At 36.8% G+C, this 23851-nt stretch overlaps 1 protein-coding gene across 1 annotated transcript; it reads right to left on the bottom strand.

The window, feature by feature from the left end:
- Window positions 1-5532: 5532 nt before the first annotated feature.
- On the bottom strand, window positions 5533-15538 carry LOC122640023 (triosephosphate isomerase, cytosolic). Its single transcript, XM_043833119.1, has 9 exons — window positions 15403-15538; window positions 14859-14934; window positions 13721-13844; window positions 11984-12068; window positions 11338-11470; window positions 10573-10667; window positions 9042-9120; window positions 6012-6094; window positions 5533-5789 (listed from the first exon to the last, which is right to left on the bottom strand). Exons 1-9 carry the CDS (start codon window positions 15439-15441, stop codon window positions 5739-5741), a joined length of 765 nt encoding a protein of 254 aa, XP_043689054.1. The 5' UTR covers window positions 15442-15538; the 3' UTR covers window positions 5533-5738.
- Between the last annotated feature and the right edge of the window lie 8313 nt (window positions 15539-23851).

The following is a 23851-nucleotide window of genomic DNA, read 5'->3' as shown; positions in this document are numbered from 1 at the left end:
CCTAACAGTTCGGGTTTGCGATGCACCGTCGGTCTAGCCCGGACTGAACCGAACCCGATTGATCTCTGGATCCACAAACCGAACCTAAACCGCTAAAGGATCGGTCCGGTGTGGTCCGGGTCGATTCAGGCCGGTTTCAGAGGGTCGGACTGGGTATTGACACCCCTAATCAATTTCCTCATGCATGACATTTAACCATTCACCTGATTCTTACGATTTTATTGCTTCACAATAGGTTACAAGATCAACTACTTCTTCCACATCTATATCAACTTTGTGACAAGACAGCTCACATAGATAAAGGTAGTAGTCATCTAAATAAGTTGGGATGCTCTTGTTCTTTTACTCCTACTTACCCTAAGTTTTGCGTTTTGTTCTTGGGGATCAACTTGATCTCCAAGACCTTGAGTTCCTTGATCGAAAATTCCTGGTTCATCTTGAGAGTCAATATCATAGTCATCTTCAATGACATGTAGGGGTCCAAGATCCTCCATCGCCGGTTCCTCTTCTAGTTTCTCTAGAAATTCTGCGTCATGACTCTCAATAATCCCTTTTTCGGATTATGGAACTCATATCTTTTTTATGTTTCTGGATATCCCATGAATTTGTATATGATAGTTCTGGAATCCAACTTGTTCCTATATGGTTGAAGTATTAGTACATGAGCTACTAATCCTCACTTCCTTAGATTTTCTAAGTTCGCTTTCTTACCTGTCCATAGTTCATAGGGTGCTGACTCAACAGACTCTGGGAGAATTATTTTCAGAATATCTTGTGCGAATGACCTCTCCCCAGAACTTCTTGGAGAGAGAAGAAAGTGAATACATACAACGTACTACATTGAGTAGTGTTACATTCCATCTTTCAGTATACCATTCTATTGTGGTGTGAAAGACATTGTTTTCTATTTGATAATTCTGTGTTTCTCACATAATTTCTCAAAAGCAATAGAGTTATACTCTCAACCACGATCAGTTCTTAGAATCTTAATGTTTCTTCCCAACTGATTTTGCACATCAGTTCTATCACGTCTGAAGCATTCAAAAGCTTCAAATTTCCTACTGATCAAATAAATATACCTTTATTTGAGAAATCATCAGTAAACGTGATGAAGTAAATCTTTCCACTATGGATACTCACATTGAGCGGCTCACAAAAGTCAGAATGCACTACTCTGGGAAGTTCCTTTGTTTTCACTCCCACTGGGAAAAACTTCCCGGTCATCTTGCCAAATAACCAAAATTCACAGGCATGGTATACAACTTTAACTAACTTAGGAACTAACCCCAATTTAATTATTTTAATTTTCTTAATTCCAGGGTGTCCTAGTTCCATATGCCAAATATATGAATCAACCACATTTACACAATCAATTTCATATTTCACAACCATATATGGTTAACTCAAGAAATCATCTTGAGCATTTTTTTCAAAATATCCATAAAATTGGTATTAATTTTCTATCAGTTAGGCATCATTCAATACACATGCCATTTAGCTTGAATAGCCATGTAACTAGTCCAAAAGAACTAAGCCCACATACAAAGACTGAGATCGTACCAACCTCAACATACTTTGTTTGACTTCCAATTTAATTTCGGCAACGTCACTGACATGTCAAATAACTAAAATTCGATGTCAAAAGTTCATTAAATTATGAACACCAAAAAATTCCAATCAATCCATTGGACATTCCATCAGTGACTATAGTCCAATTTTCGATGTAGCAAATTTTTCATCAAGACATGTCTCATGTTAGACATTATATTGATACACCAAGTGAACAATGATTGGGTTCAAATAAATTAAGGTTGTCATGCTAAATATAAGATTCCAGGGCCAAATACAATACCATGGCCACCAATGATCATTTACTAAAAATATGCATAATATGACCATCAATACATAATATTTTCAATACCACTTATATAATCCAATATATTAGGCTACTGTGCTTGTCCTGCTCAAAACATGGACCAAAAATACATTGACAGTATATGGGATTTGTACTCATATAATCAGCAAGATCCCAAAAAATTCCTTTGAACATCTTATCAACATAAATGATGCAAGACAAATAACAATTCCATCAAACAATTGCATCAATTTATTATCATTGGGATACCTAGGCCATGTTGTCTAACACTTGATTCACTTAAATGGACTATCAAGTAATCACATCACATTGTTCCAATGGATATTAAGTCCAGTCTAATTTCAATCATAATTGGACAACTTTACTTACACAATTCCAAGTGCATGTTCAATCTACTAACAGATTATTGGAATATGCAGAGTCCCAATATATAATCATATGTGAAGTTAATATAATAATATTAATCAATTTGGACAAATGATTATATTGTTCCAGTTAAAGCTTTTGCATAGAATAAAATAAAAGTCCAATGCTAAGCCTTGCAATATGTTCTGTGAAATTGGTAAGTACGCCAAATGAGCAATACCACATAACTAGAGCCCATTCATCATGTAATTTCTTGGAATACGGTATCTTCATTATACCAAAGCAAACAACCCATAATGTATCCTTTACAAAATAAACATTATAGTGGAGCTTATTCCTCTTACCAATTATCATAAAAAACATAAGAGCTTGATATCTCAGTAGATGGATTAGTATCATTAACTAATCAAATTAAACAATAGTTATTGTCTCAATATTGCAAAACGAGACAAAACATAAAAAATATATATAATAAAGATGCCATATGCCAAACATCATATTGAAAAAGACATAAAGTAATGACATCAACCCATATGTCATAGTATCAATATTATATTCAAATAAGATATTCATGTGATATTATATATGTATATCATAAATGCACGCATGCATATGTCTTGTTCTCCATTCACATATTAATATAATAATAAATTTCTTTTCTCATTATTATATTTAACCCCACATACCCCTTCAATATTTACAAAAGAAAGGAAAAAAAAACGTGGTTTCTTACCTCTCTGTCGGCAGGGATAAAGGGTTGAAGAGGAGAACTTCAAGTTTTAAAAGTGTCTGCAACGGTCGGCAGATGGACAACGGCGAAAATGGATAGCGGCTTCAGGCTTCAGGCTTCTGATCTTCCTCAAGGACAGCGGCAACGGCCCCTTTTTTTTTTTTTATCTCTTTCTCTCTCCCGGTTTAGGAAGAAAAAAAACCTTTTGTAGTTGTAGATCTGCGGCTCGGTGAAGCGGATCTGAAGCTTCAACTGGGTGAACGATCCCAAATAGGGATGGCAGTAAGACAAATCCCAAACAGGGATGCGAAAGGATCGACGGTGGTTTGAAACGGATGTTAAACAAGTGGGTCGAAGGATGCAGTATGTGCGACCATGCTTCAGAAGAAGAAAACAGCAAAGCGACCAAGTCCAAAAAAAATTCCCAAACCAGGATCGGCGCGCTCTGATACCAGTTTAGTACTCTTGGGAGTACAGCAGCGTCAGCGTGTATCAGATCAGCAATCAGCTAAGATGTGCGTCAATGGAGATACCTGTTTCATGTTCAATACACAAGAAAAACAGAAAGCAATGGAGGGAACAAAAACGAAACGGTTTCCAGGTGATTTCAGGGCTCTAAAGTAATCGAATGTTTAGTTTCTTTTAGAAGCCTACTATTTGTAGACTCTTATCCCATCCGTTGGAGAAAACGGAATTCCATTCCATTAGGAATCGCCCTTGCCTATATTCTCTCCACATCCCTTGCTATACGGGATAACACAAAGAGACGTTGGGAGTGAGGCCAACGTGGCCACAATTCCAACAAGAGCTTCACCGTAGCCCTGAACTTCATCCCTTACTCCAATGGCAATTGGATGGATCTTTAGGTTATAAGATATGGATTGGAAAGATTTGTGCATCTGGTCATCGTTTTCGCAGCTCGAAGATCGTTGGATTGAGATTACTCCTCGCAGATCGCTGGAGATGACAGGTTGATATATGCAAGCAGCCGGAGAAGAAAGAGGTGAGATGGAAGATGAGGCTAATGGTTTCATGATTCATCTTAAGGGACTGGGTTTATTTGTAAGACCCACCACAGTTCAAGGGACGTACATGTAATTGTTCAAATAATAGGATATTACTTGTAATTAAACCAAACTACAGGGGTGGTACATGTAGTTTGCTCAAGAATAGAAGTCAAGCTATGTCAAGAAGAACCTAACATCCAACACAATGGTGAAGACCTCAATCGGTGGAGGCAAGAAGTCATAAGGTATTTGATCAACACACTTGGGCAATTCGAATGGATGATCGTATGTCTCAAACCATCGATGGTAGACTTCAACCCTAATCTAATCACTATGGCTTTCTTACCGGAAAAAAAAAAATCACCACGGCTTCCCAACAACTGCCAAACTAGAAAAACATGATCAGTAGCCTCCGTATAGAGGTGACCAACGGCATCAATCAATACATGGAAATTGGTCCAAGTGAAAGAAGACCAAACACCACCCCAAGGGATCAGCTCAGTTGGCAAAAGACCAACTTCTCAAATAAGAAGTCCTGAGTTCAAACCACCTTGGGGCCTATCCCCATCCCCTAATTCCCTCTCCCTCTTCCTCTCCCTCTCCCTATTATACAAGCTATTATGGTAGTTTTCCAATTCTATGAAACTTTGGACTGGCTTTCAAGTCACTTTACTCATTTGGGATTACCACTTGACCATAGAAATGGGCGTATCATCCTCCATCATGTGCATGGCCTCGAGCCATAATCATAATAGGATTATGATCTCCCATATTTCATAGCCTCGTCAAGATAAGTTTCTTTTTAACGGTCCACAAAATTTGTAGTTTGGAAACATGATGGGGCAATTTCAGAAACATAGGAGGTTTAAAGTACTCTGGCTGGGCTTTTTGTATTTTGCAACATGGCAAACCTTTTTTGTTGACAGGAAAGTTTAAGTAGACATCCCTTCGAACCAGAATTATTGGGAATCCTCTATGGTTTGGATCTTGCCACGAAGAGAGGAGTGAAGCTGAAAGAAGTTTGGTGCTCGGACCCGATGATAACTGGACTTCTTCCAACTCCATCCCAATCTCATTGGCCTTTGAAAGTTCTGAACCTTTTTTTTCAATAGTGGATCATATTACCGGACTGTCTATATTACCGTGTCCCCAACCCTCTCTTCGCCACTGGCTCAAATGTTCTTGTCAACTAACTTTACGGACTGATATGTGTGCAGTTGTGGATACTCTTTCTTAAGTAATAAATTTTTTCGTTTCATCAAAAAAAAATTTCAGCCATTGGATAAACATTCTATTGATAGGCCATTTGTCGAATTTTATATTCAAGTTCAGCCACTGGATAAAAGTTCTCTTGAATCTTATCTTGAACTGGAATTTTTGGACACTGTAAAGCCTAAGAGCTTACCAGTTGAATTGACATTGGATCACAAGATTAACCTCCGGTACTTCAACACTAAACAGTAAATATGGCAAAAGCCTGATCTCATCCACTTTAAATGAAAGAAAAACATTTCCATGTATCCATGCAAAAACAGAGGCCATGCATTCAAAGGTATGAAACAACAGCAAAGTTCAGATTTATTAATACTCAGATTCTCAGAAACCTGCTGGCTTACATCCAGTTTCAGACAATATCCATCCTATACGTAGAACTTGTTTCCCTGAAGCACTGTTTGAGTTACAAAAAACTGGTGCTAATCCAACCAGAACAAAAACTGCAGCATCTATACCAAAGATACCTGATTCAGTGATTCCAAGCTTAAGCAGTCTTCTTCACAGTGCCAGACTTGATAATGTCAATGAACTCAGGCTGATCAAATGGGTGAAAAGGGGGCCAAAGGAAGAAACATCAGAAATCTATTGCAAATATAAACAACAAAACCAGGGGGGGAAACTAAATATAAATCAAATAAAAGAACAATAACATGCCGAGGAATAATCTGTACCCCTAAAAGTTATTTTTCTAAGTGTGCATTTCATTGCCTTTTTTTTGGGGGGAGGGGGTGTGGGGGTGTGTGGGTGGGGAAATCACCTTTAGGGAAGCTCCGCCAACCAAAAATCCATCAACGTCAGGTTTTGCTGCCAATTCCTTGCAGTTTGCACCATTTACGGAACCTGCATAAAAGTACAGGAACAGATGAAGAATACAAAGTGGGGATGGGAAGAAGTTCAATCTACCAAATAGTTCAAAAGATTGAGCCAGGGTCAAGCTACCATAACACTACTACTGTAAAGTGCCAATGGAAGGTGGAATGATAATAGAAAAGACAATTGCATTCCCCTTAACAATTCCAACAAGCGGAGTAAAGGAAAAGAATGAAATTTCTGAAGAAAGCAAAGGCAAGAAGAAACTCTTCTTGAATTAAAGAAAGATCAAACCTCAAACCAATATCAACTTCATCAAAATCTCAATCAATTTGCAAGAACATAAAATCTACTTACAACCCTAAAATCAATTTTTTACTAATAATAAGTAGCTAATGGAAGAAGCAACAAAATCATTTAGAAGTGAACGTAACTCAAAATATCCACCAGTCGCCACATTTGCTAACATGCTGAAAAGGGGACAGGTCTGGACCTGAGAAAATGTGAATATTTAAAATGGCAGCCACCAGGAAACTTGAACTCACTGGTGGATCCGGTGGATGTCATGTCATCTTCCAATCATGCCAAAACATGGGCATTTATATAGGCTCATAATTGGGTTTTCTTGATAGTGAGATCTTTCAAAATCTTCAGACCTGGAGAGTAGTGCAGAAAGATGAATGGCCTTGATGCAGAATTCCAGCAAGTAGAGAAGATGGGCCTGTTGTTTTGGGTTTGGTTTAGTTGTTTGGTCCAACTGAACCCATGGTTCAAGTATGATTTAAGTAATGCTTAATTTGAGTGGCCAATGGGTTATATGGGACATGGGCTTAGTATTTTTGAGCTTTCAATTGTAATGGGCCAATTCTATAAGCTCAAGTATTAGGGATTTAGGTCACATATGGGATTAACTAGTTAGTTCTATTTTTGTAATGGTTGCCAAGTCATTAGCAATTTAGTAGTTTCTATTTTGGTTCTCTCTTTCTTTTTTGTGTTATAGCAACTAAATCTTCCAGGGAGTTACTATTTTGTTAATTTGTAAGCTACTTAGTAGCTAAGACTTACTATTCTTGTACTAAATACTTTAAATGTTATAGCTAAGGCTTATGAGCCACACGTACAGCAGGTATAAGCCAGCCTTTGACCAGTTTTTCAGCCTCATCGGTTGGCTGGCTTTATAGTTATTGATCTTCTCTATTTCTGCCCTATTGTTCTCTAAATTGGTGTCTTCTTAGTTTTTAGACCCCCTCAACCTCCTTGTTTGCCTAAACGCCATGACAACTATGATCCTAACAGGTTAGTGGAATGCATCAGGCCTTGCCTTAGCAACAAATATGACTGGAAGTAGAGCTGCATGGCAAAAGGGGATTTGTATATTCAATCCCATTTAATTGCGTTCAACCATGATGTGGTAGGCCCCTCTACCTCAAATGGGGAGCAAAAGGGGAAGAAAAAGTCAAAATCCATGAGCTCTTTTAAGCCTTTAACATATTTTCTTCCTGTTTGCCCTGGTTACATTACGCTACTTCTATCCTATTTCAGTTTTTTATTACAAGTAAAGGTCCTATATGTGTAAGGAATTTGATTTCAAGTTTTAGTCGAGAATTGTAATTCATTAAAGACTTTCCTTCCCAAATCAATTTCTACGCTCTATATATAAGATAGTAATCAGCCCATTTGACAGGCCACATGTATTCACTATGTTTGACGAGTTTTCTATAAATTAAAGTTGACTCCTTGATCATAGGGAGGACTCCCAGCCATAACACTTCATTTTCTTCCTCAGTTCTCTTGAAGTTCCACGATTCAAATCTCTTTCTCTTCATCAACATACGAACAGTTCAGATCGAGATTTTCTTTTTGAATTTGATTCTGCGACTCTAATTCAAATCCTCTGTGATTGTGACACTCTCTGTGATTCTTCTAGTTCCACTGATGAGATACGTTAACTATTTTCAAGTTTGCTCTAATTGATCATTTGAACCTTCTACATTTTGTTTCTCCAGATCTGTTCTCCAGTACAAATTTCATACAATTCTTATTCTTCAAGTTATTGAATCTCTTCAGAACACTAATCTGGTGATCTGATTTGACTTCTTTAATCAAGTTCCTAGTTTAATTCAATTTGTACTATTCCTCTTCCATCTATGAATGCTTTAGTGTTCTAGTTCAAGTAGGGCTTTCTATTCCAAGTCGTATTAGGATTTGGAAATATGGTTTCCGAAAACAAAACTGTTACAACCCGCTTATCCCAAATGTTAGAGCTGTTAAGGGCCACAACAATGTATATCAGCACATAACAATATCCCACCCACCCCTCCCACATGCAGGCCCACACACGCACATGGCTCTGCACGTGGCACCAAGGGGGCACAACGCACAACCAACACGTAGGGGGGACAACAACAGATAACACAAACCCCTCACACTTAACCAGGGATCGAACAATCGACCTCCCACAGCTCTGATACAATTGTAACAAAGCAAAAACAAATAACAATGAATCCCCAATCGGTAGCAACATAGTGTATTTATAACAACAAACTCAGTCCCAACTAAATGGAGTCGGCTACATGGATCCATTTAGAGCAAATTTAGTTACCCTTGGTTTATGTGCATTAACACAAAAACAAAAAACAAAAAAAATATATCTATGACTAAAACACCCTTGCAGTACCACTTAACAGTTAAACTATTTAACACGAAAGAAGATACCTTCTATCCATAAGCACAATCTACAGAACAGAGCTGATATTTCCTTGATAATATTTTTCAACTCCGCATCCTATTTTGAATTTATTACAAAACAAAAATCAATAATCTACTTGCCATATTTGAAAGGTGGAATTTACTTGCTACTCTGCTCATGATGGATATTTAGCATCATATATATCCCAATAGAACTTTTCTGAACATAAAGGCAACATTTTGCTAGCATGGAAGATATGGAGAGAGTGTGCAAATAGAAAACGGATACCTCCATACATAATCCTGATTGAGTCAGCAACTTCAGCACCAACATTCTGTTGAAGCCATTTCCTCAATTCAAAATGCACCTGTTACATATAAAAAAAATACATTAATTTGAAAATATGACAGTCAGAGACATTGTGCCATTGAAGAATCAATCTCTGACAGGGAGCCCGTATAAATTTTGCAATTTACAAAATTTAGGTATTATAGCAAACACAAAGGTTAAAAAAAAAAAAGAAAAGAGTTACCCACATTAGTATAGAATAGGTTGAGCACATACAATGCAGGGTCACAACCATTTGACATGTCCAACACAGGAAACACTCAAGGCCAAAATTTTAGTAGACTTAATTGTCCAAACTATCACATATGTCAACTCATAGATCCTAAAAGCTATGCAAGGCTTGCACCAAGCGGCTCATTGTGCCATGGCTGAATATTTTCTGTTTGAGAACACTCAAACCTTTTAAAACTAATTTATTCACTCTTAATATCGTCATAGGAGATTCAAAAGATGCCAAGTTTTTAATAATGTCATAAACCAACTGGGAATCAAAATGGCAGCATACCAGACAAAAAAAAAAGGTATACAAAAGAAAGGTCATGCTGTTGGATCTCTGCATCCAATTTCTACAATCCCGCTTAAAAGAAAAGGTAGCCAGATTATGGAAGCATCATCACTCTTAAGTACTTGTTTTCATCTTTGATCTTGTGAGTTTCATGATTAATGCAGGCTATGATTCAACTGTTCAGACAAGGCATTTTAAAGATAATGTTCCAGTAATAAAAGGAAGGGATGGACAACCAATTAAAGAGCTTCCAGCCTTCCAGGGATAGACGAGACTGGGATATTATAGGTTAAGGATGAATCAAAGGCATGCCACTAACTTATGTAACGACTGGTGTTCCACCCAGTGGTTAATATATCAGTGTCTCGCGATCACACTTCCATGACCTTAACCTCTAAGAGTTAATCTTAAATCTAATCAGGTTGAGGGCAACAGGATGGGTCATTGAAGCCTACCAACCAACAAAGAGAACATTGTTACTGAATTTGGGGGCAAGTCCAGAGCTTCTTCACATTTTCCAATTCTTGAAAAACTAATCTGCCAAGACTCAAATTAACACCCAAACCTGAAACCGCCCCTGGTGTGATCACCTGGCTTTCCCACAAATTTATAGTGTTCATAAAATCCACCTCACACTTTTGTATGCAACAATTCCTTTGTCACAGAAACTTCGTGATTTTAATAACCCCGTTTCAGTCAAATAATATCTCAATTGCCTCCTCACCTTTATTATTGATTTCTTCAGTAAATAGACCTTAGTTCATAAAACTCCTTTACGGCAGTTTCAACTTACTACCAGAACAGCTTCAACAAACCCTATATTTTTCTGCTCGTCAAGAGCGTAAACCTTTTGAGGCTCTAAACAACAAGAAAGCACATTCCAGCAGGTGGATTGATCTGAACAATGCCACACATTAAACATGCTGACAAACAAAGTGGTCTTTGGAAAAAGAAACGATCACTTACTTCCTGGGCCTGGGCAGGACTTGCAACCTTTCCAGTTCCAATGGCCCACACGGGCTCATAGGCCAAAACAACATTCGACCAATCAGAAACTCGATCTGCGAAAGAGAAAGAAATTACTATAAGTCACAAAAAGAAATACATCTAATTCAAGTTATATTAAGAACTATCATAAAAATTGGTGCAAAAACAACTCAACTCTGGATGGATCATAGTGATCATGATGCCAATGCGAGCCACGGGCTCAAGGCAATGGTCTCGCACATAGGTGCTTGCCTAAGTGATGCCATATGATAAATAACCAATTTATGAAGAGAAGAAGAGAAAAAAAAAAAAAAAAAAAAAATACAACAACAACAGGGCCAAAACAAGGCCAGAACCCAAGGAGAACTGCAAAGAGAAAAACATAAAATATATACACTGATAGGACTTCACCTAAGAAGGAATTAAGTCATTGGATAGGATCCCAAATACATACCCTGTCTAGCTACTCCAACCCTAGCCAACACATCTGCAATATAATTAGCAGACCTTGGCCTCCAACAGACAATGAAATCCCCCTGCCTAGCAAGTGCTAGCCTTCTATAGATAAGGTGAAGGTGACACCACTGAATCCAGAGGTAAAGTACTGAATCCACAGCACCAATCTCAGAAAGCTTAGTTTCTGCATCACTAAGCCTAGCCCCAAGGAACTTCTTCTAAAAACTTAATTAGATTAAGTATTTGTAAAAGCAAGTTATTTTATTAAAGGGTTGAGGAGGTACGTACCTGCAATTGCTTTTGTTTGTTCTGCAACAACAGCCATGGTAGATCCAGATTCCCGCTGCTCAAGAGTCTCTCCAACACAAGCAATCACCTTCAATCCTTGAGCAAGTGCATATGCAACTTTGTCACCAACAAACTGCAATGACATACATAAATAACTGGCATCAATAACCACTTATAGGATTGTGGATGATGGTATCTTTGAATGTCATATACTCTTATGTACAACAGGTCTCACATATGTTTCACACCATGTTGGTTAAGCAGCAGCACTAGTAGTTAACAGATATCTTTATCAATTGAAGCTCAAGTGAGCAATTGCTCTCCATGCGTTCAATGAAAATTTCCCTTTTGGTGGAAAAACAGTTGGACTTAGTGGCTATCAAGTCATGTGGCTGCATGGAATAAATGGAAGCAACTAATATTGAGGCCAAGGGCATGTAAGCACACCAAGACCACTGGATCAATACATAATCAAAATCCCTACTAACCATGCATCAGCAAGCATTATCTTCAACAAATCTGGAGGGAATCAGTATCTAACACCTGCTCTAGATTGGGTACCTAAAAAGGCAGGTTGCAGTTTTATCCGCTACACTGCTCACCAGTAGAGAATAGGTATTCATTCACCATACTGTAATAGCTTTACCTCATTTGATTCATTTAACAAAGCCCTTCTTTCAGAATGACCAAGGATGACCCAAGGAATGCCCAAATTGACAAGCATCTCCGCACTGCATCAAAAGGAAATGCAAACTTCACATCTTAGTAATGAATGAATTGCAGCTGCATGATGCATTAGCAACAAATGGACAAAAACATTGATACAATTGAATTAGCAAAGGCAAAGAAAAACCAAAAACAAACAACACAGGAATGATTTCCATCCAGCAACAAATACAATCAAATTTAACCCCCCCCCAACACACGCACACAAAAGGGGGAAGAAAAAACCAAATACAATCAAAGCCTATTCATTAAGTAACAGCACAAAAATAACTAATAAAACATGATCTTGAATAACTTTGATTGTTCGACAAAGTAATTCAAAAGTTTGTTAAAAGCCCCTATTTAGTAATACCCAACTGTATAATAGCACATTGCTTGAAAGGGTAAGAGCTACAGTATCAAACTCTATCCAAGCATCATGATAACCAAGTATAAGATTTGTATTTCTTTTCACTGAAAGAGTGGCTTTTTCACCAGTCATTACATGCTGCTATCTTGCAGCAATGCTTCTCAACACAACAACAGCTACTCATACTTCAGTCTTCAGGGTCAAGAATAACAACACCATCACAATGGGTTTCATTAAATCAATACTCCATCAATCTAATTACACTCAAGACAATGTATCCTATGTGTCTAACTAAACAACAAAAGGTTGGTGAATTAGGTGTGCAAGATGAAAAACTCCAGAGGGGATCAACCTAAGCCAAACGATAACAGGCTTGGATGGGTCAAAACAAGGTCCTGATAAGTGCCAGCACTCAGCAAAACATAGATTAAAGAATTACTCCTTAAAAAAGGTTTATTAGAGACCTTTAACAGAAAGGACACACTTGTTTTTCAAACAGCAATCATTAAATGATTAAAGGTGGTTAAAGACATTGAAATTTGAAAAGAAAGGATTGACTTGTTTTGTAATCATTAAACAATTTTCGTCACATCCTGTCAATTAAACAGATGTTATAAAAATAAAAGAGAGGGCCACCGTCAGACAAATGTGTTTTTAATTGAAACTTACTGCTAAAGACAGAAACAGAGAGAGCGAGAGAGCGAGAGAGCGAGAGAGAGAGAGAGAGAGAGAGGCTGTTTTTTCTAATACTGCACAAGTTTTTCTACTTATTTCCAATCAAAACTTGGTTACCATAGTTGAGCCTTGGTAGCAATCATTACTCTCATATGCTAGTGTTGCATACAAACAACAGCCAAGAGTATATTGGTCCGACAAAAAGAAAAATATATGAGCTGCTGTAAACCTTTTGTATTCCAAGTTCCAACATAGACAAATGATAAGCCACACGATAACTGCATGCTAACCTGAAAACATCCTCATAAAAATGATAACTTGCAAAAAAATTTAGGAGTTGAAAATAAGAGAACACATTATACACCACACGGTCCACACATGCTTAAAGCCTTAAACAAAATAGAACCCAAGGGAAGTTGAAGCTAACAGCATGGTTCAAAAGGCTCAAGACATCTAAGGTTAAGGGGAGACAGGATTATAGCAATTACTACTTCAATAACGAATACTAAGTGCAGAATATAGCATGCAACACAAGCATCAAATCCATCTAGCAATGCTTTTAGACAAAATATCCATATTAGAATTGTTTATCATAATAGTCTTTTAAAGTTCATGACATAGAATGAAACATACCTAACCTCACCGGTAAAAGCACCTCCTTTCTTCACCCAACAGTTTTGTGCAGCGACTTGGAAGTCTGGCCTCAATTGACTTTTTACCATGGGAAGAAACACAAATGGAGGACTTACCACAACCTCTGGAAGAATAACAAGTTTGAACAATATTAATAAATTGAAGATCCAGAAGAATAAAATAACTTAGCATACAACAACAACAACAACAAAGGGGGTGAGGAAAAGATTGATTAGAAAATGCACACTGAGGAAGAATAATTTCGCCCAGTTGATATTGAAAGTGGAAAAAAAAAGTATTGAGATCAACATTATTGCTTAATGATTAGTCAAAAATACTTTCAGGCTATTAATATTCAACCAAACTAATGAAGCTGACCTTCCACACACTAGTTATCAGAAAAACAACAGCTAAAACTAGCATACTGTAAGAGTTGCAAACAGCTACTTCATATCCAACACAAACACAATAAGGTGTGGTGGTGTTACTTTTATTTTTAACAAATACACAAAGTACCGCTACCTCCCATTACTAAAACAAATTGTTTCAAGACTAATTTGTTCTCAACAATTTCAAATAGAACAAAGAGGATTAGAAGAGCATATATCCTTTCCCTAATGAATTTACATCCTGTATACACACAACCTTGATTAAGTTGTTTACATGTCCATCCAGGAACTTCAACTTAAAAAATAAAATTATATCTTGTAAACCACCATTGATGTGAACAACATAAGAACACAATTGGAATAACCATTTCATTCATCCTACCTCTCGTATCTTAATTATCTATACAGCTTTTAGTGGAACAGTCACAATGATTTTTCTTCTTTGTATTAAAAAGAGTAAAATATCAGATACTAACTAGTGGTGTTTTTTATCAGATACTAGCTACTTTTCTTTTGTCAGGTGACACTAGTTAATACTGAAATCGACACAAGATACATTGATACATGAGTTTAAGACTACCTCAAGGCTCCCCTCCCCCTTCCCATGCATTGCACCCGCACACAAGAGTTTTTATCATAGTAGTTGGTGTAAAGACCGAAGCATGTACAGATCTCGATGTGAAATAGTGAAAATTTGAAATAAGAATTAGGCAAATCAAATCGAAGAGGATGTTACGGTATCCACATACCTACAACATCTTGAGAGGGAACCTCGGCTTCATTCAGCATGGACACAATCTTCTTAACTTCATCGCTAGTTCCATTCTGTGAAGATATTCAATCCAAATCATAACTAGTTAATACAAACAGTAGTGATCAACACATCAAGAGCTCGAAGGCAATTCAAATTCTGACAACTCCTTTATCTAACCCTGTGATGTCGAATCCAGAAATAAAAATGGTTCGAAAATCGGCTGAAATGCCAACAGGCGCCACGGATCTCTCAGACGACACAGATCTTAAACGCTAAACCCGGAAACAGGTTTTGACATCGGATCCCATCATCAAATCGATGAAACCAATCTCTAAATTTGGTTGTGGTTAATGATCGATAAACGAGATCTACCCGAGTAATAAAAGATATAAATTTTACTCCTCTTCCCCTCGAGAAACATTCCATTAAGCTTAAAACAAACAAAAAATGGCTGAAAGATTAAACAGATCCTAGTTAATCAAAACTTTTGTGGAATTTTCATCGAGAAGAGCACGGAACAGTTCAACAGATAAACTTACACATTTCCAGTTACCGCCGACGATGAACTTTCTGCCCATTTTGATTAACGAAAGAAAGCGAAGAAAACACAGTAGAAGTATAGAACGATTCAGAGAAAACTGTAGAATGGCCTAGGTTTAGGTGGATGATGAGATTTTATGGAGGCTGAAGAGACGATAAACGGTTGGACCGAAGACGCCTGACTGAACTTACCCTTATACCCTTGAGCCTTCAAAGGAATATGCTTTCGTCTGCTTAATAAAATGACTGAAATACCCATTTACCTAAATGGAAACACGCTATAGTTTATACACATTCACGAAATGCATCGCCGTTTGGGGAAAGGGACAGTATTGTAAATTAAAGCAGATGGGATCACGAGAGGATATACTGAGCTTCATTCGGGTTCTCGGATTAAAGTGGAGGGATCAGATATGGTTTTCTCAGAAAGTGGACACCACAAAAAAAAAGACAGTGGCCGGTTGTGGACTTTCGCCCACAAGGGTAGGATCATAGGATTGGTGCTGTCACCATATGAGTGGGAGTAAGTAGGGTTGGCGGGCCCGGGTGATCCTCTTTTAATTTTTAATAAAATTTCCTTCCTTGTTATAGAATTGGCGAAGTTCATAGAAATCATCCGTTGACCGTTAGATATGCCTCCAATGACTGCTTAAATTTTTCGTTGATGCTCGTATTTATGGATTAATTAAAGAAAATTAGTTGCCTGTTAGGTCTAGTTTCGGTTGGGTTGAACCGGTTCTGATATGTTATTGGATCTACCCGAAACTAGAATGTTAAGGAAGTATTTTATCTCGGTCTTGTTTGGTCTGTTTCTTATTTGTTTTTTATTATTGATTTGCAATTGGTCTATTAGCGGCTCTGGTCTGGTCTGGTTTCATGTATGCATGTATCGATAAGGGTATTAAAAGGAAAATCCTGTTATTTTAGGGTTTTGGGTTTTATTGGGTTACGGTCCTGTCTCGATTTGTTATCAGGTTCAATCCGGCTTTTTTGTTTCCATTGGTCCCATTAATTCGGTTCCTACCCATTTCATAAACCCCCTGCTTGAAACCAAACGGATCAAGAATGTGGTTCAATTACACCCTTAGATTAATTGTCCAAATCATCGCCCATAGTTAAATTTCAGTCCCACCCAATTTTTCCTTTATATATTTATGATATGATTTAAAGTTCTAAAAATTGTTTTTGACATGTTGATGTGATATTTAATATTTTTTATTCCACCATTGAAAATACACGAGGGGTTTTATATATTGGGGGAAAAAAAAAACACTAGGGTTTGAGGGGGATCGGGCTCAGATTTGGATCCTCTACTGCCGAGCTGCTCGGTAGGACCGTACTGCCCAGATACGGCACTGTGTGCAATGTTCGCCTTATCCCTGTCCAAACGCCTTGCCCGAGTGGGGATAAGGCGGTCTTTGCATGCAGCGCCGTATCTGGGCAACACGATCCTGCCGGAGCTCGGTAGTAGAGGATCCAGATCTGATCGGGCTCCTCTCCAGGGAGCTCAGCGCCCATAGAGTACCCAAGGGATATCCAAGGGTTAGGCTGTACCGCACACATCTCAGCGTACATCAAGAAATATGTGCGACACAACCCAACAGCGGAATACTCCCTAGGTGTGATGGGCTTCCTGGAGAGGAACTCAATCTGGTTGGGGGTGGAACTCTTTACAATGTGTGCAATAGATTGTTCAACGAGGTCTTCCAAGACACACCACTCTCTTCACGGCCCAAAAGTGGTGGATTATCAAGAGAGCCTTCTCATGTCACGGTTGAAAAGTGGATATAAGATTTTTTTTTAAAAATGTCCTTGTATGTTGTATGTGGGGAGAGGGAGAGAGGGAGAGAGAGAGAGAGAGAGAGAGAGGAACTTTTAGGCGTTAAATGAGTATTAACCTTGGGACTTGGGATTAGGGGTGCAGGTTTAGTGTGGAGAGTCCGAGCCCACCCTAAGCCCAACAAGGATTGGGTTGTGCTTTTCAGCCCATAAATAGGGCCAGAACCCAGAGGTTGATTCAGGTCTGGGTCGGGGTGGGCTGGGCTGAGGCCTTGATCTGAACCCAGCCTGGCCTGTATGTATAAATATGGGTGTATCTTGTTTTTCGTCAAAATGGCGAAGTGAGAAATTGTAACTTTTTTCTTTATTTCTCATTCTTTTATATTTACTAGTAAAAATGCACATGCAAATGCACGTGTGACCATACGTGGATTATAAGTAAAGATATTAGAGAGTGGAACTAACAGAATCAGAATTTACTCGATAATATATGCACTTGTATACCTTTGTTACGTTGTAAACAGTGATAGAGAGATAGATAGAGATATATACAGATAGATATAGTTTTAGATATATTTTTTCTCCCATTTTTTTTTTCAATTTTGAAACCATGAATTTTAATTTTCTATATACAGTACAATGAATAATGTATAATCAAAATTAAATTGTTAACCTAAAAAAAACACAATTAAACAAGTTATATAGGGATCATGATATACTTGTCTTTACACTACCGTTGAAGTTTAAATTAAAATATAGTTGAGTTCTTGATGTATTGGTTGTTTTATCCTCTTTTGTTTTGTAGTAATTTCTATAATGCCATGTTTTTTTATAGTTGAGTTAATTAAGACCCATATTTAAATTCTAAATGTTGGTCTGAACCCAGCTTGGCCTGTATGTATAAATATGAGTGTATCTTGTTTTTCGTCAAAATGGCAAAGTAAGAAAATGTAACTTTTTTCTTTATTTCTCCTTCTTTTATACTTACAATCCTGAAAGTCGTTATTAAAAACTGCATTTTTTTTTTAATATTGCAATATAGGATTTACTTTATTTGGGAAAAAAATAAATAAATGTTAAACTAAAGGGCAAAAAAGTAAAATTAAGAATTTTTTTACCAACCTTGGTTACAACTAGATTTTCCCTTATAATAAATATATATAACACACCATCATTCATAATTACATCATAAGTAGAAGTTGTCAGTGCCAAGGCAGCCCAACCTGGCCCAACCAGGTCAATCAAGGCCAGGCTGGACTGGACTGAGATCGACAAGGCTGGGCTTGGGCTGTGATATCCCATCTCGCCTCTAGCCGTGGCTCATTGAATTAGATTTTGGGCAAACACGTTGAGATTTGATAATACAAAATGCAATTTGAGAAAAACTTCAGCAAAATTGTTTCCAAACTCAAACCCATGACTTCTTGGTCACAATGGAACAACCTTACCATTGCACCAAGGCTCACCCTCTTAATGAAACAAATCAGTTTATTCTCCTCAAATCTTGAATGGGATGAGAGAAAATGATGAAATAGAGAAGTTTGTGAAAGGAGTGGACAAAACATTTGCATGGTTGTTTCTTTTTCAAATAGGAAAGCAGTTAAGGAAACAACATAACATGCTTCATAAGTTCATGTTCTCTGATTCTCTCCCTCTTCCAAACCTTATATTATAAAGGGCTTTAAAAGTAGCTGGTGGGTCTTCTAATACATATAATATATAATAAACAGAATTCCACATTTTTTTTATTATGTTCTCTTTATTCATTAATGCTGCTTCTCGATCAATATATATTAAAAGTAAAGTGGAGTTTCCATCTGGAAAGTATACAACTGCAGCTTTATGAAATGGTAGTTGCATCCATAAGGTATTAATTACTTATTAGATAATGAAAATATATAATCTCTCACAACTTATGTTTATGGACGTCTCTGCTTCTTATTGGTTTTACAATGTTAATTATTCCAGAATCCAAAGAGAAGGAGCTGACCTTAAGTTTTTCAATCTATCTGATTCTTTATTTAAATCCAAACCTGAAATTATTGTCTGTGATTACGTACCCTCTGGACTTGGCATAACCGAGTCACCAATAACCTTATATCTTCATGCATTCATGAACATGTGGGTGTAGATCCATCAAAATTAAATCATTGTGAATGGAGGTTGGCTAGCTATCATATTAATATAACATTCGTTCAAAGGAGATGTGGAGACTTAAAATGTTTGTGCAGACATGAAATTAAGCCTTGGAGTGAAAACTTCTTCATTATATGGATGATTTAATGATTATATCCCAGTCGTACATTTCATTACAAGCATTTGATATTTTTAGCTATTGCACCATTCAATCTTCATTTGTTAGAATACTATTAAGTCTTGCAGATGCATGTGGAGATAAAATGTTAGGTTCTCCAACTGAAGAGAAATTGAAATTAAAACTAAAAAATAAAAACAGAAATCTATAGTCTATTATTAGACTAGAGAGTTTCTCATTAAAAGCACTAAGTTTTATCATGTGGAAGGGTGAAAGGGAAATTTTAACCATATAGATATCTAAGGAAGGGATTTTCTTATTGTCTTTTTTGTTTTAATGATTAAAAACTTCTATTAATTATATATAATAGGTACAGTAACAGAAAGTACATATGATGACAAACTTCTAAATCTAGCATAATAAGAGAGATTATGAGCTGGCCGGATATATAGCCTTGAATTTTTATGAATCACCACATAAGAAAAAAAAGACTGAAATTATATTCTACATCAAAAAGTAATTGAAAAAGAGTCCATGGCCAAGGGTGATCATCTGGATCTGATAACCACTGAGATATCTCTCCAATGAATCAATTCAAATTTCTAATTTCCTGCATCCCAAAAGATGTGCTTCTTTGATTCCTTGTAAAACTCCCTAGAGTTATGTTTCCTATGTTGTTCCTGCAGAGCCAAAGTTCATTGAGGCTGCAATAAATTATTATTAGAAATTAAAACTGAACCCCAACCTCCACTCTTAGTTCCTGGATCACAGCTAGGGATGTAAACGGATCGGATTTGGCTCGAATAGTGTTATATCCGCATCCGCATCCGATTAGTTTTTGGATGGATTTGGATAGTGGTAAATGGATACGGATCAGATATTTTATCCGTTTACATGTAAATATAGCTTTTTGGATAGCTATAGTCTATCCATATCTGCATCCGTTTAGCTTTCGGATGGATTCGGATAGTGCTGAACGGATACGAAAACGGATTTCGGCTATTCATTTACACCCCCAATCACAACTACAATAAAAATTAAGTATTGTAACTTCTTTTGTTTCCAAATTTAAGAAAAAAGAAGGGCGTAAGCGTTGGTGTTGTGAAGAGTAAAGGGGAGAAGATGAGGTAGAAATTGGATTCAAAACATGGATTTGAAGACCCCTTTCCCAATGAAGGATTAGTTGCAGAATTGCAAATGGATTCAAACTGTCTTTTTGGAAAACAACTTTATTCCTGTTTAGCTAGATTAAGAACATGGTTATAGCCATAGAGCAAAGGATTCTATTCCCATCAGTTTTAGAGAGGTTAGGATAAAAAATGAGTATGACAATAGCATCAACCAAGCCATCCCCATGAAGGAATTCAGTTTGCAGACCAAGAGAACCCGCAACCCAAATCCTTTAGAGAATGGACACAAAAAGAAAAGATGCCAAAGAGTTTCCAAGTAATCCTTACAAAAAGACAAAACCGAGAGAATGATTAAATCTTTGCAATTATCAGAAACACCATTGTTGAAAACTTTTCAAATGAAAATCTTAAATTTAGGATGAAGTTTCAACTTCCAGATTTTGTTCCAGATGTTGAGACTGGGAAGAGAATAATAATTTATAACCTTACTCTTTTGCTCTTATGATATGATATGATGCATAATTTTTTTTCAATGAGGGCAGTATTATTATTTCACATGTATATTCAAAAAATGTGCGTAAAAATGACACAATTTGATAATGATATAATTATATGTCATTCTCAAATTATTTTTAAAAACCTGCACCCATATCTTAAAGTATTTTTGGAATAAGTCAAAAGGGCAATTAAAAGAAGGTGTCAAATTATAAATACACCTATAGAGGTATCATTCAACACTCTAAGAAATGGTATAGATTAACTATAATTTATCTGCCTAATCCAAACCCAACAACAATACATCCTCCCATGTATTGACATATTCATTTGTATTTATAACTGTCAAATCCATTTCTTTTTAGAAAAGTTTATATCTTTATTGGATGTTCAGAGTTTTATTTTGCCACTTAACCAGTTCTGTTTTAACTGAAACTTGACACGTGGCAAGAGCCATTGAAATCTACTTGTTCACAAATTTTGAATTTTATTCAATTTGCCACTTGACAAGTATTGGTCCTCGACTAGAAAGCTTTTAGTCTTGCCAAACTAGACAAATGTTTGGATCCTAATGAATTTCTTATGTGGAGTTTCCATTCCCCAAGATTTCTAGCCAATGGAATGTAGCTTTTGTGCACTGAACAAAGTGAAAAGCGGGTTTGTTCTCATGTTTGTAGTACAAAAATTTTTTATGGACTTTGTTTAACTCCACCCACATGCCACAACTTCTTCACCCACTCTTATAGGGTTCACAAACCCATAGGATTTTAATAATTTTTCAGAACATTCTCACAATGCCCTCTCCCACTCATTTGACACTCTTGGCGAATGGATTCCCATTCACCAAACTCGGTCTATTTTTTATTGTTATATTATTAATGGGTTATGTGGGGAATGGAGTGCAACTTGGGTAGAATGGGCTCAGCTATAAACCATGACAGGGTAGGCACGCAAGTACAGTCCTGAGCTAAATTTCATTCAAACTTTATTAGTTCTCTGAAGAATTCAAGTTATTTGCTTTTTGTTTGGTTACTAAAATTTCATTCAAATAAAATGCATGAGATACACAAAGTTTGGGTACGATGTATCCAAAACCAATGAGTGAAAAATGACCAATCTATCGTACATGCAATTGACAGGGTCTCCACGCTATTTGCTTGATTGTCTTTAGAGAAAAGGTTGTACACGATATTGGTATCTATGGCCCTCTCACACTCTCTCCTCCCTGACATGTGGGCCCTTATGTATATAAATTGTGCAACACTTCTCCCATTTCCTGTAATTGGTTGATGTGGGAGATTCCATCCTAGACTACGATGTGTATATCGCCTGTTATTATCCTTAATTTAGGGTTCTCAATTGGTCGGTTCGATACGAGTTTGGTCTCATTGAACAAGTTAGAGATTGGCAATAAGCCAAACCTAAACCAAACCACGAAATTGGAAGTAGCTTTTGAATTAATTTATATTGGTTTTACTTAATAGGCTTTTATTGAGCCATTATCAGGCTACTATTAGTTCGGTTTTGATTTTTCATGTATATGTATTAAAAATACTACAAATAATGATTTTTTTTTTAATTTTGAATTTTGGTCCCATCTTTATATCAGTCTAGATCGATTCGTTTAGTCAGTTTGATTCGGTGTCTACCGATTGAAACTCAAAATGAAATCAAACCAATAAGAATTTGGTTCGGTTTGGGTTGATCCGATTTATTTATTTATTTATTTATTTATTTTTGGAAGTGCAATCCGATTGGTTTAGATCAGTGCCAGAAATTAACACTCCAAATTATCTTGCCTTAAAACACTCCTAGCAACTTGTATGATAGGAAAACGCTAATTATATGGCCTAACAACACTAACCTCACATTAAATAGCTTTCACAACACTGGTTTTTTGTATCTTTATTTTCATATCCAATTAAATTGGGTTAATTAGGTTGATGGTCAACATTTTGGGGGGAGGGAGTGTTAGTGAATTACCGAGTCCTACTTGACCTAGACGTACCTGGATCAAGCCGCTAATTGTAAGCAATAGCATGCCTAAATTGACCAGTAAGGATTAGAATTCAAAGAGGGCCAGCCATACAAGATGGAATAGTTTGTCCAGTCCTTCATCAGATTAGTATCAAATAGAAATCTCCTCATTGACGAGCACAACCATACAATTCTGATATCAAGTCAAATAAAGAAGGGGAAATGTTTTCTATCCCAATTTCCGACATATGGGGGGTGGCAAAATGATCGACCTGCCCCCCTGAATGATAAAAAATGACATGTCCGTTCCGTTCCATGTGTATGGGCACAGCCTATGACCCCTTGTGCTTCTGGGCAGAGAACATCACCCCAATAAGTAATTAATCTGATTTTGATATCATGTTAATTAAAGTAAGAAAACCCACAAAATATCACTTGAGAGTTTGAAATCTAACCCAAAAACTTTATTCAATTATACCTCTATAAATTCCAGCATCTCTATATTCTCTCATAGAATGAGTAATAGGATCCGCATGCCCTCTTGTTAGACAAAATGTAAATCCTTTGCAAAACTAATATGCCTCCTACTTTATCATTGGTGTGATTCTCATTTTCGTTTTATGGAAACCTCCATTTCCAAGTTTGGGGTGTCAAAACCTTGTCCAAACCAATGAAACCAACTCATATGAACGTAATATAGAAATCATGTTTTGGACTAAAGTTTTGTGACGTCGAAATCAAATTTGATCGCACCAAAACTGATAAAACACCAAACTAAATAAAAAAATTGGACAAAACTAAAACCAAACTGAT

The sequence above is a fragment of the Telopea speciosissima genome, chromosome 1 (genome assembly GCF_018873765.1).
Source record: "Telopea speciosissima isolate NSW1024214 ecotype Mountain lineage chromosome 1, Tspe_v1, whole genome shotgun sequence".
Classification (NCBI taxonomy): domain Eukaryota; kingdom Viridiplantae; phylum Streptophyta; class Magnoliopsida; order Proteales; family Proteaceae; genus Telopea; species Telopea speciosissima.
Note: the sequence above shows the minus strand (reverse complement) of the source record. Positions and strands in the feature narration are given on the sequence as shown.

Excerpts from the sequence above, each read along its gene's own strand:
- LOC122640023 (XM_043833119.1), bottom strand. The coding sequence starts at position 15,441 with ATGGGCAGAAAGTTCATCGTCGGCGGTAACTGGAAATGT. Across the intron at positions 12,069-13,720 it reads GCTTTTACCGGTGAGGTTAG|TGCGGAGATGCTTGTCAATT; the intron begins GTATGTTTCATT and ends CTTTTGATGCAG. Across the intron at positions 11,471-11,983 it reads TGTTAAATGAATCAAATGAG|TTTGTTGGTGACAAAGTTGC; the intron begins GTAAAGCTATTA and ends ATGTCATTGCAG.